Source organism: Pelodiscus sinensis, chromosome 2 (assembly GCF_049634645.1).
Source record: "Pelodiscus sinensis isolate JC-2024 chromosome 2, ASM4963464v1, whole genome shotgun sequence".
Lineage (NCBI taxonomy): Eukaryota > Metazoa > Chordata > Testudines > Trionychidae > Pelodiscus > Pelodiscus sinensis.
This window is the reverse complement of record NC_134712.1, coordinates 180,564,062-180,580,548: the sequence shown is the minus strand read 5'-3', so window position 1 is coordinate 180,580,548 and position 16,487 is coordinate 180,564,062. Positions and strand designations below refer to the sequence as shown.

Here is a 16,487-nt window from a genome sequence, read left to right as displayed (position 1 = left end):
CTTTTTGCCTCAGATAATATAAAACAATGGCATTTCAAGAGGTACCTAATTTATCTTAACCAGAGGAGCACAGAGAAGACGGAAAACTCTTAAATGGCAACTTTCCCAACTTCCTGCAAAACATCAATTATGGTGTCCTTATAAGACCTCCAAAGTCCTTTAGGGAAGTGTACTCACAATCATGTCTAACATGGATTCACATTTTAGCCATTTTGCACTGAATAACTTTTCTAAGGGGTGGAACTGATTTACTACAAAAAGAAGATATGCCAGAAGACAACAATTTTGTTCTCCACCCAGGGGAAAAAAAGGCCATTTTCTATTTTCTTATTTTCAAAGATTTGATATGGCCCCATTGATTGTGGAGAAGTTACTTTTTAATTAATTTTCCTACTTAAAAAGGTAAGTGCACCTTAACGTCTTCTGTTTATTTAAGTCTAAATTAAGCTTAAATGATACATGTGGTTTTTTCAGTTCAAAAACATTACCTGGCTTAATTATAGCATTATCTGACACCTTAAATATTGTAGTTTTCTGCTTTGGTGGTACTCCTGCTTCTCTGAAAATCTCCAATGCTGACTCTGATTTCTGGAAAAAAGGACCCATAAAAACAAGTGAACTTAAAAATATGAAAAATGTTTACATCTGTCAGTACTACTTAAAAAAAAATGGCATACATTTTTACTTTCCAGGAAGACTTTAAACTTTATATTAAAATTACTGTAGCTTCATTTCTCCATGAACTTCCTGTCTTCCATTATTGGTGTTATGCTTAAACAAAGCACGCAAGATCTTTTATAGTGGAAAAGGCAGTACACCACATTTATCGAGAATAAAACAGTAGCATATGCTTTTCAGTCACTCACACACACAATCACCATACACACACAGTCCCGCCAGATGATGTTATAGTTACCAGTCCAGAGTCTGGTACTGTTTCAGCGCTCGAATGTTTCTAAAAGGCAGTTGCTGATGTTTGATAAAATAAAAAAAGCTTTCATTTGTAACCAATGATTATTTGTCAACTAAATGAATTTGGTGTATTTTAACTACATAAAGCCTTTGTTTTTTGAGTCTTCTGCTGTTCAGACTCTGATGTGAAATAGATCTTTGTGCTCTGTGAAGCTGAGTGAATGTTGACTTTTATAACGTTAAGTATATAAAAACCTCTCTGCAGGATCAGAGCCTTAGATTATGTCCCGACGCTATGAGGTTCACAGTCTTTAAAACTACATACACATTGTGGCACCGTAAAAAGATATCATTAATATAAATGTGTATTTATAACAACATATGAAAAACAGATTGCACTTTAAATTACTCTATAGTTAAAATGTACTATACATAAAAAGTTTACTAAGCAGTAAAATATTTGTGTGTATGAAGAAAAAATGACTGGCTTCTCCTCTTAGCTTCAGAAGTTTTAAAAGACCTCTAAGTGTAATGACAGTCTAAATGCACAGTGATCATATGATGAAATGGATGGGTCAATACCAGCCAAATGGAAACCTGGTGTATGAAAACAGAAGTTGAATGTACACAGTAGCTAAGCTGAGATTTTTCTTTTAATGAAACCTCCTAGAAAGCAATTTAAAACAACTGATAGCAGTGTCACTCTTTAATAACATCATCTGTGAGGGGATCACTTTTTAAAGTTCTCTGAAATTATCCTCTCTCTAATAAAAACACTTCTCTGAACTTTCAGACAAACTGATCTAGGATGCTTTTTAAGGCTACTTAGCTTTGTTTAAAAAATCTGCATTCTTCATTATTTTATTAACTTTATATAGACACATTTTACAAGAACAACAAAAGACATATTATACTTGGTTAGAAACCAACTGATAAAATTACTTTGTTTTTTACTTCATTAGAGGCCAACAAAACAAACATCTTTATGAAAATATTTCTCCTCCACTTAAGTAGGAATGCTGATATAGGTTGAACCTTCCAAATCTGGGACACTCTGGCCTGACAAAATCCATGGTCTGGCATGGGCATGGATGTTGCTGGACCGAAGAGCCCCAGAGCAATGCAGGGGCAGGGGAGCCCCGGCTGGGCCAGGTGGCATCTGGGGATCCCCCGCACTGGCCCGGAACCCCCAGTATTAATGGGGCTAGGGGGTGGTTGGGGAGCCCCAGCCCTGTCCAGGGAATCCCCGGCATCAGCGGGACCAGGCAGCAACCCAGGAACCTTGGTGTTAGTGGGGCCATGTGGCTGGGGAGTCCCAGCCTCAGCCGGGGAACCTCCAGTTACAGCTGGGCTACCTGTGGCCAGGCAGCCCCATCCAGGAACGCCGGGAAACCCCCGGTGGCAGCAGGTCTGAGGTAACTGGGCTGGCGGAGAAGGGTGGTCCAAATCCTCAGCGGCAGCAGGGAAGATCCAACAGCAAGGCAGGGTGGCCAGGTGGCCCCAGTGGTGGCTGGGTGGCTCCGGCTGGGAACCCATAGAAGATATTGTGGCAGTAGGACTGGCAGCAGCCAAGCGGTGCCCACTCAGAACCTTGGGAGACCTTGGGGCAGCGGGCAGGCAGCAGGGTGGAGAGCCGTGCCGGGCCAATATTAGAGGGGCCAGTGGCAGGGCAAACAGCCCCAAGGAGAGCAGCTCTGGAGTGCAGCAGCCAGCAGGGCTGACCTTCCATCGTCTGGCACATTCCTTGGTCTGGGACAGCTCAGGTCCCAAGGGTGCCAGACTAGGGAGATCCAATCCGTACAGGGTTCAGCAATCCATTAATTTTTAAAGGTGATTTGCCAACTTGAATTTGTATGGTAACACATTTTAAACAAAAGGTTTTTTTTAATAATTATGATTAAACTATGCATTTTACAGAGCTGGCTGTATTATTGGTTTAATGATTGATCATCTGTATCCTGTACTACAGTGCATACAGAAGCGAAAAATAAAATAGGTATCTTCTTTATCAGACGTATTTAGACTGGAAAGTTACATTATATTTGTTTAGTTGACCAAAAACTGAATGCTTAACAGTGTATTCAAAATGGGCCCATGAAAAGGACTAACCACTAGATAGAAGTCACCAAGGGATACGAAAGCTCCCCCCCCATTTTTCACCAAAACATCTGACTATAGCTTTCTATTGTCTCACTTCAGCAAATGAAACAAAATTTTATAAAGCATTCTAATGGACAAAGCAAAAGTAAAACATTCTTAGGCTCCTTGCAAAAATAGGGGAAAGATTTTTAAATGGAAACATTACAGAGATATTGAGTGTGTTCTCAAGTGAATAGTTTTAAAAGGTCTATTGAAAGCATACTGATTAGCGCAGTACAGACTGTTGCAAAACAGACTACATCTGCAAAATGATTAACAGACCTCAAAACTAGAGTTTGTTTTTTAAAAGCCATTGATAAAACTGTCACTGTACCATGTATTTTGGGAAAAAGATAATTAACTGTGCATTAACAAAAAAATTGAAAGTTTATCTAGTTGGAACACAGTGGCATCTGCCAACCTAAAAAACAAACTCCTAAAAATGCATTTAAAAATTTCAAATAATTTGTCATATAATCTAAATACATAAAACCTTCATTATTAGTGAAATTACTAAGGGGTTTATCAGACAATTCACTAAGGTGAGTCACTGTCAATATCTGGAGAGGACAGATGCTACTACAGGGAAGTAATGAAACATGAATTCCGCCAACACAACACAGGACTAATTTTCCCCAGTTTAGCTTTTCGAACTCACATTTGGAAGAAAACAAGAAAGTGATAAATATAAATAAAAGAGTAAGAAACTTCAAGTTTCAATGTAAACCAGAAAAAGGTACATTATAATTGCAGAGTCCTTAACAAGCATAAACTGCAGGGGTGGGGAACCTAAGGCCCAAGGGCCTGATTCAGCCCCCAAGGTTCAGGGCTCCCTACCAGTGTAGGAAAGCCCACACTGGTGTTCCAGATTACCCTCTGTTCCCCTGCAGGCCTGGAGCACACAAGATCTACTAGCCTGTGTCCCCAACAGTCTGGTATGTGAGGGGAATGTCTTTCTCCTTCTCAGTCAGGGGCCATGTCAGAGAGGGTGGGGTTTTTTGGTTTCTTGCTTTTCACTTGTGTGCAACCCCCAAATGATTTTTCTATGGATCAGCGGCCCCCTGACCCAAAAACGGTTCCCCACCTCTGCTCAACAGAAATAAAATAACTTATGTCATTCTTTTAAGCTACGTAATTTTATTGAATACATTTATTCCAGATTCAACCTCAGAATAAAGATAGGCCCAGATCTACATAAACTTATTCAACTATATCCATTTTAAACAAATAAATGTAACCTAATTAATAGAATTATCTAGCAAAAAGTTCCTAGAAAGGAACACAGATAATTTAACAAACCAGAGTCAACAATATGACATTTTAAAACATTGTGCATCAAAGAAAGCTATACAAATCACAATAAGAGCAGTTTAAATTTGACATATAATTGCGTGAATCCTGTATTTTCTATGGTCAATGCATTATGTTACTCTGCTAAGCAAAAAAAATACTGTAGAGTAGTCAGGACTACCACACTTGCATTCCTTTGCTAGTGCACCATCAGCAATTTAAAAATTACTACATTCATATGAGCTAATACAGGTAAGAGACAAGGAGTAATTTCACCAAGTGCAAAATACTCACCTAGTAGGGGACATGCACCAGAGAGATAAGACACGTGGAAACTAAAGGAAACACTGGTGAGGTGCATACATGCAAGCATTAAATTAATCTAAGATCCCTCGAAATATAAATCCTTTCCCTACAAAAGCTTTGCATACTTTCATTTGGGGTTTTGAGTAGATTTCCTGCTTGAAAAAATGAGGTAACAATCGTTTAAGAAAAAGAAATCTAAATGACCTGCAAATAGGTCATTTAATGTCTTTTTGTATTTCTTTGAGTCAACCAGACAAGAGCTCAAGAACAATGCAAAGAGATGTGTAACACTTTATGTGAATGAATCATAAAAATGTGCTCTTTCCAGCAAGGCTAGGTTTCCCCATCATGACATAGGTTATTTTATTTTCCCCTGTGACTGGCAAAACTGCTACATTGCTTTGGACATTGAAAACTGACAAAATTCTGCTTCAGACATTTAGAGCTATTTGAATTAGTGGTTTGTGAAACCATCATCAATAAGCTACATTCACAAATGTGCATGTTTAATTCTTCTCTCAGGAACACTATATACAAATGATCACTCTAATATCAGAATTGAAAAAGGACCTGAGAAACTCACCTATTTCAGCGATTTAAATTTGTGGACAAGATCTCAAATTAGGTCCAATGCAAGTTTGTAGGGCTAAACACCTGCTTCCTGTAGTAGCAGTGGATGTATGTTCCCCTTTCCCGTAGTTCCCTCAATTACCAATAGAATACTGTGCATCAAAGCAGCTTTCAATAATACAGCCTTCTACTAGGGATGTTAGTGTATAGTAGCGTAAACGATTAATCTATAAATCTGAGCTTATTGGTTAATACTAATAACTCTCTCACTCTGCCCACCCACTTGCTGCCTCTATATCAGAGCTAAGAAGCGGGGGAGAGGCAGGAGCTCGTGCCCCCGCTGGCTTTTAAGCTAACTCCCCATGAGCACTGGATCCCATGGAGCCGCCTGCTCCCCTCCCCTCCACCCCATGCCTCTGACAGAGGTGCAGCAGTGTGGAGGGTAAAGGGGACAGACGGAAACCAGAACACAGGGAAGCTGGCTTCTCCCAAGTATTGGCTCCCATGGAGCCACCTCCCCAGCCACGCTGCTGCCTCTCCATCAGAGGCAGCAGGATTGGGGGAGGAGGGGAAGAGGCGGGATTCCAGCATAGCCACTGTCAGCAGCGGGCCTGGGCTCATCGCAGAGGGGTGCTGGTGCAGCATCTGTCTGTGGTGAGGTTGGGCTCCGTGCAGACAAGAGGTTGCTGCTACCCCATGCTGCTGCCTCTGTTACAGAGGCAGCAATGCAGGATGGCAGGGGGTCTCTCTGGAAGCGGGGCCAGGAGCACACTGGCTGCCGTCTCTGTCCCCAGGAACCATCAAATAATCATGCAACTGCTAAGATTTGGTATGGTTACACAATTATTAAATTGAATGATATCTAACATCCCTACCTTGTACCATTTCCAAGAGGAAAATAAAGCTAATGGAATTGACCTCACCTCGAGATTTATCTAACAGATTTTGGGGAAGCTTGGGGTGAAGCTTCACCCCCAAAAAACCATCACCCCCCCCCAAAACACCCTATGAAACATGAGTGTGTGAAGATGAGTGAGACACAAAGATGAGCCTCTGAAAAAGACTCATCATTGATTAAAAACCTATTAATACAGGGGTGGGCAACAATTTTTGATGGGGGGGGCCACTCCAAGAATTTGGAAAATGGTCGAGGGCCACACTCTTCCATGACATTAATGTAGGATGTATTATGTGATGGAGGTTGGGTGCAGAAGGGAGCTTACAGTAAGGGAGGCAGTTGTGACCTGGAGCACTGGACTGGGGTGCAGAGGGTTGGATTGTGACCTAGGACAGGGAATGGATGTACAGAAAGGGGTGCAGGTATTGGGTTGAGCTAGGGCAGGAGGGGACTGATCTTGGGCAGAGGACTGGGGCATCAGATCTGGGAGGGGATATAGGTACAGAAGGGGAGCAGAGGATTTGGTTATGTGGAGTAGGGGACAGAGGTTTGGGGAAGGGAAGGAATGGGGTGCCCGATATATGCTCTGCGAGGAGAAACTTACCAGCCAACAGCAGTTCCTCAATCAGTCTCCCTGCCTGCTCTGCCCCCACAGAGGCTGTACCCATCTGCTCTGGAGCTCCTTGTGCTTTGTGGCCAGAAACCAGCCAATGGGATTGTGCTGGGGGCGGGAGCAGCTCCTAGACCTTCCCTCCTCCCCTTTGGACTCAGTTTTTAAAGAAAAACTGCTCTGCAGCTGTGTTTCTGAGTGCCCTGCTGGTGAGGCAAGGCAAGAGGGGAACCTGCCTGAGGCTCCCCGCAGCATCCGCAGGCCGGATCCGGTGGCTTGGCAGGGTGGATCTGGCCTGTGGGTTGTATTTTGCCCAGGCCTGTATTAATATATCACTGTTCTATTTGAAAGCATTTATAATTAGTGATCCTTAAAAAAATAATTCTAACCAAGAAAAGGAAGTAGTACACTTACATGAAAAGGAGATGAATTTTTTCCTCCAACTACTAGAAGAGCTGTTTTTCCATTATTCTCCTCCTTTGATGTGTACTTTAAAACATGGCAGTCTCTCACCTTAAAAAATAAATCACAGTTAAAAGGGTCTGAAAATAGATACATCTACTCATAGTCTAATTTAAATTAAAAGTACATATTAAACAGTGTTTGCAAAGTCAGTCTCCACCTGATTTTATTTGTCTAATAGAAGACAAAGGTCAAACAAAAGAAAAAGTTAACTATTTACAATGAACCCTCTAACAGATCACTAGAAAGCCTAATAGAAAAAACATATGTAATACAGTATTCTTATGTAAATCCTAAAAGTAAAATGAGAGTAGTTGTTTTTTTATAATCATGAAGTTAAGTACTGTATTAGATAGTACAACTATCACAACTTTACTTTTAGAAAACAAACAAATTCTTCATTAAAACTAATGTTAAAATTATCTAATACACAGATTAAGAGAAAGAATTTCTATTAGGGATGTAAAATCTCATTTAATTAGATTAACCACTTAAACAGGGGCAGGAGGGAGGCTGTTCCAGTGTGGCCAGGTCACCAGTTAACCAAAATCAGTAAGCATCACCTGGGAAGGATGATGTTTATCAGTTAACCATTCACATTCCTAATTTCTATACTAGGGATGTAAATGACTAGTCAACTACCGGATAAGCATATGCTTATCGGATAGTCAAGTAGTGACACAACTAGTCACCTCTGCTCCCCGCTACCCCTATCAGAGAGAGACAGCAGGGGGGAGGGAGGGAGAGCAGGAGCCAGTGCTGGGGCTGGCTCCACGCTCGCCCAGTGTTCCCCACACCACCTCTCCCTTTGAAATTTAAAAGGCAGAGGCACATGGGGGATAGGGAGTGCCCCACCCCATCCCTTAATGACTAATCAATGGAAATTCCATCGACTACTCAATTACAGGCAGTCCCCGGGTTACGTACAAGATAGGGACTGTAGGTTTGTTCTTAAGTTGAATCTGTATGTAAGTCGGAACTGGCGTCCAGATTCAGCCGCTGCTGAAACTGACCGCCAGTTCCGACTTACATACAGAATCAACTTAAGAACCCCAGGCGTCCCCAAGTCAGCTGCTGCTGAAACTGATCAGCAGCTGATTCCAGGAAGCCCGGGGCAGAGCAACTCTGCCTCAGGCTTCCTGTAGTCAGCGCTGGTCAGTTTCAGCAGAAGCTGACTTGGGGACGCCTGGGGCAGAGCAGCTGGGGTGCTGCTGGGTTGCTCCAGTAGCGCCGCTCCTCGGTGCTACTGGACCAATCCAGCAGCACCCCATCTGCTCTGCCCCAGGGTCCAAAACAAAAGCCTGGTCTGCTGGGGGGGCACACTAGCTGCACCCCCCCCCCAGCAGACCAGGGACACGGGGAGCAGAGCCGCAGCGGCAGCGGGGTGCCGCGCCTCTGAGGCTTTGCTCTGGCAAAGTCTCAGAGGCGCGGGACCCCGCCGCGGCTGCAGCTTCAGTTCCGGTGCCTGTGGTCTGCTGGAGACGGTCCCCAGCAGACCACAGGCACCGCGACTGAAGCGGCAGCAGCGGCGGTTCCCTGCGCTTCTGAGGCTTTGCTCTGGCAAAGCCTCAGAAGCGCGGGAACCCGCCCGGTGCCCCTGGTCTGCTGGAGACGGTCTCCAGCAGACCAGGGGCTCCGGAGCAGCTTACGAACGGGGCTTTCTCGCCCCGGAGCTCGCAGGTAGCAATCCGCCACCTTGACCTCCGGGGCGAGAAAGCCCCGTTCGTAAGTGCGGATCCGACATAAGTCGGATCCACGTAAGTCGGGGACTGCCTGTAGTTGATTAATTAAAATTTAACATCCCTGTTCTATACATCTGTTTAAATTATCCAAAAGTACAAAGTTTGTTTTAGAAGTTAAAAATACATACACCTATAATCTAATGCTGGCACATGTAAAGGGGATTCCATGAGTGACATAAATCTGAAAAAATTGGCTCTACACCAGAGGCTCTCGACCAGAAGTCCGGGGCTCCCTGGGGGGAGCGTCAACAGGTTTCAGAGGTCCACCAAACAGGGTTGGCTTTCAATTTAATGGGCAGAAAGATGAAGCCCCAATGGATGCCAGACGGGGGTGAAGCCTGGGGATCAGAACTATGTCACTCAGGGTTGAAGACAATGCCTGAGCAACTCTGCTTTTTACCCCCGGACGCTGATTCTTATATGCAGAAAAACAGTTGTTGTGGCAAAGGAGGGCAGTGTAGTTTTTATAGTATGGTGGGGAGGCCTCAAGGGGGGGGGGGGGGGAAGGATTGAGAACTTCTTGCCTACATTTACTTTTCCCCACTTTAGACTTGTTGAGGTTGTTAGTGCTTTGTAATTTCAAGCAGATCTGAGATTATTTCAACTTGATTATGGACCAGACCAATTCCCAAGGCTGAGGAGCCAGAAAGGGAATAAAATGCCACCTATACTATCTCTCTCAAGCAGACCACACACATTCCAGGCAACCTGACAGCCCCTACCCTGAAGAGTTTATCATCTAAAATATAAAAGAAAAGATGCACTGAGCAACCCAGAAGAAGTGGGTAATTTTGTGGTCCCACCTCTTAATAGTCCTTCCCATGCTACAGAGTTTAATTTCTTAATCTATAATTTTTCTTAAAATATAAATTCAACATTTAAGGCCAAAAATTCAAAGCAGCTCTCTTACCTGAAGTAATGTGACAGCATGTCTTTCGCCATCCTTGGTCCATAAGGGAGCCATTCCTAACTTTATTGCAACAAGGCCAACTCTCCGGGAACCTTTAGAACAAAACAGACCATAATTGAAATGTAAGACTAAATATCAAACAGAATCAAAGTCTGTTCATCATCAGGGTATGTTATAAGATCTCTCTCTCTCTCTCTCTCTCTCTCTCCTCCCCCCCCCCCCCCCAATAAAAGGAATTGAGAGAGAAGAGAAAAAGGTTTTAAACTTGCTGGGTATGTTGGGAATAGAAAGCTTTCTTTAATGTACTACTTGTGTTTGTGCAAAGCAACATGCACTCAGTATTTATTAAAATATATAACTTCCTTGTTGAGGTCACTTTTGAAAAATACAAAGGTGATTTCAATTTTCTGCAGATAATATGAAAATCCAAAACAAAATTAAAAGTATATATAATAAACATTGTTTGACTAGGTTTTCCCCCACTCTAAATATTTAAATTTTTATTTTATTTTTAGCCACTGTATAACAAATCTGTCCTTTTTAACGGTTCAAATGTTTGGGTCTTTACCTTGGAACACAGAACCCATGTAAAGAATAATTAAGAAATAAATATTTTAAACGTGTGGGGAAGAAAGAACATCTTCAAATGTGTTATATAATATTTACATATGGTATCAATCGCTTAGTGGCCATTCCAAGCATATGAAGTAGTCATCTGCAATGCCAGAAGCTAGATTTTACCAGAGGCATCTTGCACCACTGCTGCAACTAGGGATGTTAAATATTGGTTAATGGAATAGCTGATTAAGCTCATGAATTCTTATTGGTTACTCAACTATTCTATAGTCTCCAGGGGTGGGACCAGCAGTCAGAGAATTCAGGCCCCACTCCAGAGGAGCCCCCTGCTGCCTATGATACCGAGGGAGCAGCATGGGGATGGCAGCAGCCCCTGTCTGGGGGAGGAGGAGAAGCTGAACTCCTGGACTAGGAGTGAGCCAGAACTGAGCTGGACTGTCTGCCCACCTGGTTCCTAATACACTTTAAATGCATAGCTGCAGTGGGCGTAGGTCCCGGACCCCATGCAAGCCAGGACTGAGCCGAGCTGCTGGCCTACCTGCTAAAAAAAATTACTGGCAGGGGGTGGGAGGAAGGAAATGAGTGTAGTCTATAGCATTAAGTGATAAGCTATTGCTTACTGGTTAATTGACTATACTATTACACCACTAACAGCAACAATAAGCTAAGTAATGGACCATCCAAAAACCTAGAAAATAAAATGCATTCATCTAAGTCTGTGTCAAGAGGGTTCTTGTGGACACAAATGGACTTTAAACACAAACTATGCTACCTAGTGTGTTACCTCTTCTATGCAGTGACTGGGAGTAGGAATGTAAAGCCTGTTTAATTAAACAGTTAAATATTAAGTTTAACCAGTTAAGCAGGATCCCATGAGCAGGGGCCACTCCAGCTACGCTGGATCGTCCTTCTCCCCCCCCCCCCCAACCGCCCCAGGGTTGACAGCTTTCCAGCCGCATAGGGCTGCTGGCTCCAGCACTGACAGGGCTGGTGCAGCCCTTCACTCACGGCTGGGGACTGCTCCCAGGCACCAGTCAACTGGTTATTTGTTTAAATCCTTAACTGGGAGTCAATCTATTGTCCCTTGTAAATCAGGAATGCTACTTGGCCCAAGTCCTTGGCTTCGGAATGAAGTCGTTCACATTAGTCACATCAGCAGCTGTTTAGGTAGTATCATTTGATGCGCTCATGGCAGTCATATTCCAGGGATATGGAAGCAAAACAGATTTTGAGGGGGCTGTGGCTGTAAAGCGATGATAAATAAGTTGAAGCTGAAGATCCTCAGGAATAAGAGAGGAACTTGACGACTAAAGAAGTCATTTGCTTCTTGTAAAAGTAAAGAAAATGACTAAGGTAAAAAAGGAGAAACCTCATATGACACCAGTCGGATATTACTTGCACACTGCAACAGCACCATGACGACTAGAGCCTGAGCTGCCTCTCTCCCTATACTAACCTGGTTCCCAGGGGTGCAGTGGCCATGGCTCATCTTTCAGTGGACACAGTTTGCTGGCGGTCTGAGCTCGGTATTCCTCTGCCGTTAGCTGCTTCAGGAACTGGGTGTTCTCATTAGAAAGATGCTCGTCCCACCAGGTGCTGCTATTAACAGGCCGGACTATAAAGCGCCAAGGCCCCCTACCAAGGGAAAGGGGGGGGTATTAACGCGCGCAACGGTTTTAACTACTGAACCCAAACGGCCCCGGCCCGTTCCCCCCTCCCGCCCCCGCGCGTCGCTAGGGAACGAGGCGGCGCGGGCCGGGACGCAGCAGGGCAGCCCAATGAGCTCGGGGCACCAGCGCCCCAGTGACGCGAGCCCCCACCGGGCTCAGGGGGGCTCTGCACGCGCTAGTCACGTGCCCAAGGAACCAGGTAGCAACCCCGCCCCCACCGGGCTCGCGAGGTTCCTCCCGCGGCCGCGAGGCTCTACCGCCTCTCCCCCTCACCCCGGTTCGGTACCTACCTAGTTCCGGTAGCCGCCGCCTGCACGGGACCGCCCGGGACTCCCGCCAGCAGGCGCGCACCCGCCCGGCACAACAGCCCCCAGCCCGGCATGGCTCCCGCGCCCGCTCCGGGACACAGCCTGGTCCGCGCGGCAAAGCCTTCCGCCCGGCCCGCCGGCCGCGAACAACGTTCCGCGAACGCCGCCCGGGGGGAAGAATTCCGAAGGGCACCGCGCGGGGGCGGGGCCCTGTCACGATTCAATCTCCACCCCGCGCCCAACCAGCGCCCGGAGCAAGGGGCAGCGAACGCCGCTGAGCCGTTCGGGCGCAGCGAATGTTGGGGGAGCCACAGGGGCGTGGCTCAGGGAGAACGTCCCCCTGCTGGTGGGAGTTGGTCATTGCAGGCCAACAAAGAGCCGAAGGTCACCATCGCCAGGGGGCAGCGGGGTGGGGTTGTTTGGCCAGGACACGTGGGTTCACAGTTTCTAGCTGGGCTGCCAGCTTTTTGCTCACCACCTTGGTTTCACCTCTCCCCAGAAACTGGTGCCCAGGGCCATGCCTGTCCATAGGGTGGCTGGACTTGCTGGGGTCAGGCTGTGTCTTTGCAGGAGGGTAGGACGGGAGGCTCTTCACAGCAGTAAGTGCCATGGCAGGGCTCACCCCTGGCCCAGCTGCCCCAGGCAGCTTTCCAGCTAGGTTGCAGAACAAACAGGCTTCTCCTCACTGCTGTCCTTACGTTTAAGCAAGGACTAGTCCTGTGACCCTTAAAGACTAACAGATTTATTTGTTAAACTTTAAAAGCAACAAATAGTCTGGTAGCACTTTAAAGACTAACAAAACATGTAGATAGTATCATGGGCTTTTGTGGGCACAGTGTTGGATGTCAAGAACTAAAATAGGGCAGAAAGGGGTGGAGAAAAAAGGGGGGGACAAGAAGAGGTAGGGAGCATAAGTTTTTGTTGGTAAACACTGTGTTAGATGCATTATAGTTGCATAAGCTTCTGACTAGATAAATCTGTTAGTCCTTAAGGTGCTACAGGACTCCTTGGCTGCGTCTAGACTGGCAAGTTTTTCTGCAAAACCAGTCGCTTTTGCACAAAAACTTGCCAGCTGTCTACACTGGCCGCTTGATTTTGCACAAAAGCACTGACGTTCCACTGTCCGAAATCAGTGCTACTTGTGCAAATGTTTTGAGGTTCCCATTCAGGCAAAAGCCCTTTTCCGGAAATGTTTTTGCACAAGAGGGCCAGTGTAGATAGCTAAAAACTGTATTGCGTAAAAAAGCCCTGATGGCGAAAATGGCGATCGGGGATTTCTTGCACGAAACCACGTCTAGACTGGCACGGACGCTTTTCTGCAAAAAGTGCTTTTGCGGAAAAGCGTCCGTGCCAATCTAGATGCTCTTTTCCACAAATGCTTTTAATGGAAAAACTTTTCCATTAAAAGCATTTGTGGAAAATCATGCTAGTCTAGATGTAGCCCTTGACTATGTCTACACTCGTGGCTTCTTGTTCCAGAAATATGCCTAATGAGCCACCATTTTTGCAGAAGAGGCTCTTGTGCCAGAAGGAGCTGTCTACACTGCCCCTTCTTGAGCAAGAAAACCCCTCTTGCGCAATGCCGTTACGCCGATTTCTTGCACAAGAAGGGGCAGTGTAGACAGCTCCTTCTGGTGCAAGAGCCTTTTCTGCAAAAATGGCAGCTCATTAGGTATGCAAATGAGGCTCGGCGATAGTCCGGAGCCTCATTTGCATATTTCTGGCACAAGAAGATGTGTGTGTAGACATAGCCCTTGGTTTTTTTTTGCAGATACAGATTAAAACAGCTACCCCTCCAAGACTTCTGTTTAACACAGGTTTCAGGAGCTGTTTTACAGCCCAGTCAATTTCCCTCAGGATGGTCCTGGCAAGTCTGGGATGGAATATCACCCTCCCTCCCCCAAGTCAAGGACCGGTTTGGAAGGAGGTCAAACCAATTGGGATTCCGACTGAAACAGTTCGACACCGGGCTTAACTCAAGCTGGTTTGTTAACCAGAGCTCTTGCCGCAGGGCAGAGGAGAGAATCTTACACAGATCTCAGATGCTTGAATTCACACTAATATCAAAACCCCATAGGAGAAAAGTTTTGAAAATACCAGATCCTATTTAGAACGATAATTTAGACACACAAATAATAATGATGCCAAACTCATATATAGCACTGGTCATCTGTAGATCTTAAAGTGCTTTGCAAAGTTGAAGTGTGATGTGACTGAAATGGAAATTATATTAATCAGTTATGTGAAGTGTTATGATACCAATTTATAATAAACAAACATTTTTCTTTTGTTAGTCTCCCATTTTGTAAGATTGCTCAGAAAAGGTTATGCTGCAAAGGCATTTGAAACATTACTATTTTATCATATGCAAAACTCCAAATGTTAACCAGCTCAACTTCCTTGCCTGCTTTATAAATGAAGATACAAACATATTGATCAGTCCAAGCTGTATTCCAGCCATCCAGTATTCTGACTCATACAAAGTTCCAGATCGGATGCTTCCCATGGAAAGTGCAAGAATCACCATCATGGACAATTATGGAATAACTTTTCCATAGGAAAAAGTTTCTTCTTAATCCTAGGCAATTACATTTCAATTACAATAAATTAGTGTTTAATATCTATGCATGAGCATTTATATCCTGTATTTAGTTATATTACATCTGGCTAATGTAACTGTAGATGTCCTAACCACATAAAGGTCTTATACTTTCCTGAGTACTGATAAGCATCTGGAAACGATATGTTGTGTGTTTCATGGATTATTTGTATTCTGTGTCACAGTATTTTCTTTCATCAATTTGAAATGCAATGACTTTTAGTTCATTTCATTACAGTCCAGTCAATTTCCATCAGAATGGTCCTGGCAAGAGTGGCCTGGGATGTCACCCTCTTCCCCTAAGTCAAGGACTGGTTTGGAAAGAGGTGAACAACATCCCACTTCTAAAATATATTTCTAGATGGTAACAGTGTAACACAAAACATCACTCAGTAATTCCTACATCAAGTTCAATAACTTGTGAAAACATATAATTTACTTTGATAGTTTTGTAAGTCCCTGCTTTCTGTTTTTTGCCAGTTTTGAAATGCAATGTTCATATCCTCACCTGCCTCTCATTCTCAAGATAATTCCCGGGTCAATGTTTTTACCATTTTGTTTTAAAATAAAGTAACTCTCCTTTGTAATAGGAATAGTGTTTACGTTATATTGCAGTTCTCCGAGCAGTCTCAAAACCATAATATGCTTCCTATAACTGGATTTAGCCAAGGTCCAACAATGCAATCAGCCGCAATGTCAATATCTATTCCTAATTCCAAGACAGTGTTTCCAGAAAAATACTATACTTTGGCACTTATCAGTGATGCTCTTTTCTAAAATCCCTATACAGGGTTCACTAGAGAAACCTGATGCTATCTGTCTTGCTTGGGTGAACTGCTATTGAGTCTTAGGTGTTTTCCTGGAGATCATCACAAGATCCATGTAGACTGGACCACCATGATCTGCAAAATTTGGCTAGAATCAGGAGGATTCAATAGAGCGTTCTCATTCTCTGACAACATAGTGTGCTCCTGGGTTGAACTTACATATTTCATCATGGAGTGGGGAGGAGGGAAGTTGCATGTCTTTCTCACTCTCACTCATATGTAGGGACATGAACCACACTGCATCCTATTAAGATAAATTAAATAGCAAAACTCCCACTGACTTCCAAAGAGATCAGGGGCAGTTCCAAAGTTATCACTGGGGAAAACAATAGAAAATATAAAATCTATGGAGTCCTTCAACCTTCTTCCCATTTGAAATTTCAAGTATCTCCTATAGATTTCCAGGCATTCTGGAGTGGGAGGGTCATCCCTGAATACTTAGACATCATGGTCTCTCAAGGCTCTGATGCTTGCAGGAGCATGGCAGATGTCAATAGGATGAAAGAATGAGCAATGACACTTTCCAAAGTGAATTTTGAGTGGTGTTAGAAATGTGTCACCAAAATTTAATTGGTGCTTCACTCATCATCTCTATGGTGTCATTCCTTGTGATGGCTGCCAATAGAATTTGGGTCAGGATCTCAGTGTGGGGAGTCATATCCATAGCC

At 44.3% G+C, this 16,487-nt stretch overlaps 1 protein-coding gene across 1 annotated transcript in view; it reads right to left on the bottom strand.

The window, feature by feature from the left end:
- The window catches only part of MRPL3 (mitochondrial ribosomal protein L3), a 59,032-nt gene extending 46,407 nt beyond the window's left edge, over positions 1-12,625 (bottom strand). The window contains exons 1-5 of the mRNA XM_075921925.1: positions 12,376-12,625; positions 11,872-12,050; positions 9,840-9,931; positions 7,140-7,238; positions 489-588 (exon numbers count right to left, since the gene is read on the bottom strand). Coding sequence (XP_075778040.1) covers positions 489-588; positions 7,140-7,238; positions 9,840-9,931; positions 11,872-12,050; positions 12,376-12,467 — 562 coding nt within the window. The 5' untranslated portion in view covers positions 12,468-12,625. The remainder of the gene's footprint in view (positions 1-488; positions 589-7,139; positions 7,239-9,839; positions 9,932-11,871; positions 12,051-12,375) is intronic.
- Between the last annotated feature and the right edge of the window lie 3,862 nt (positions 12,626-16,487).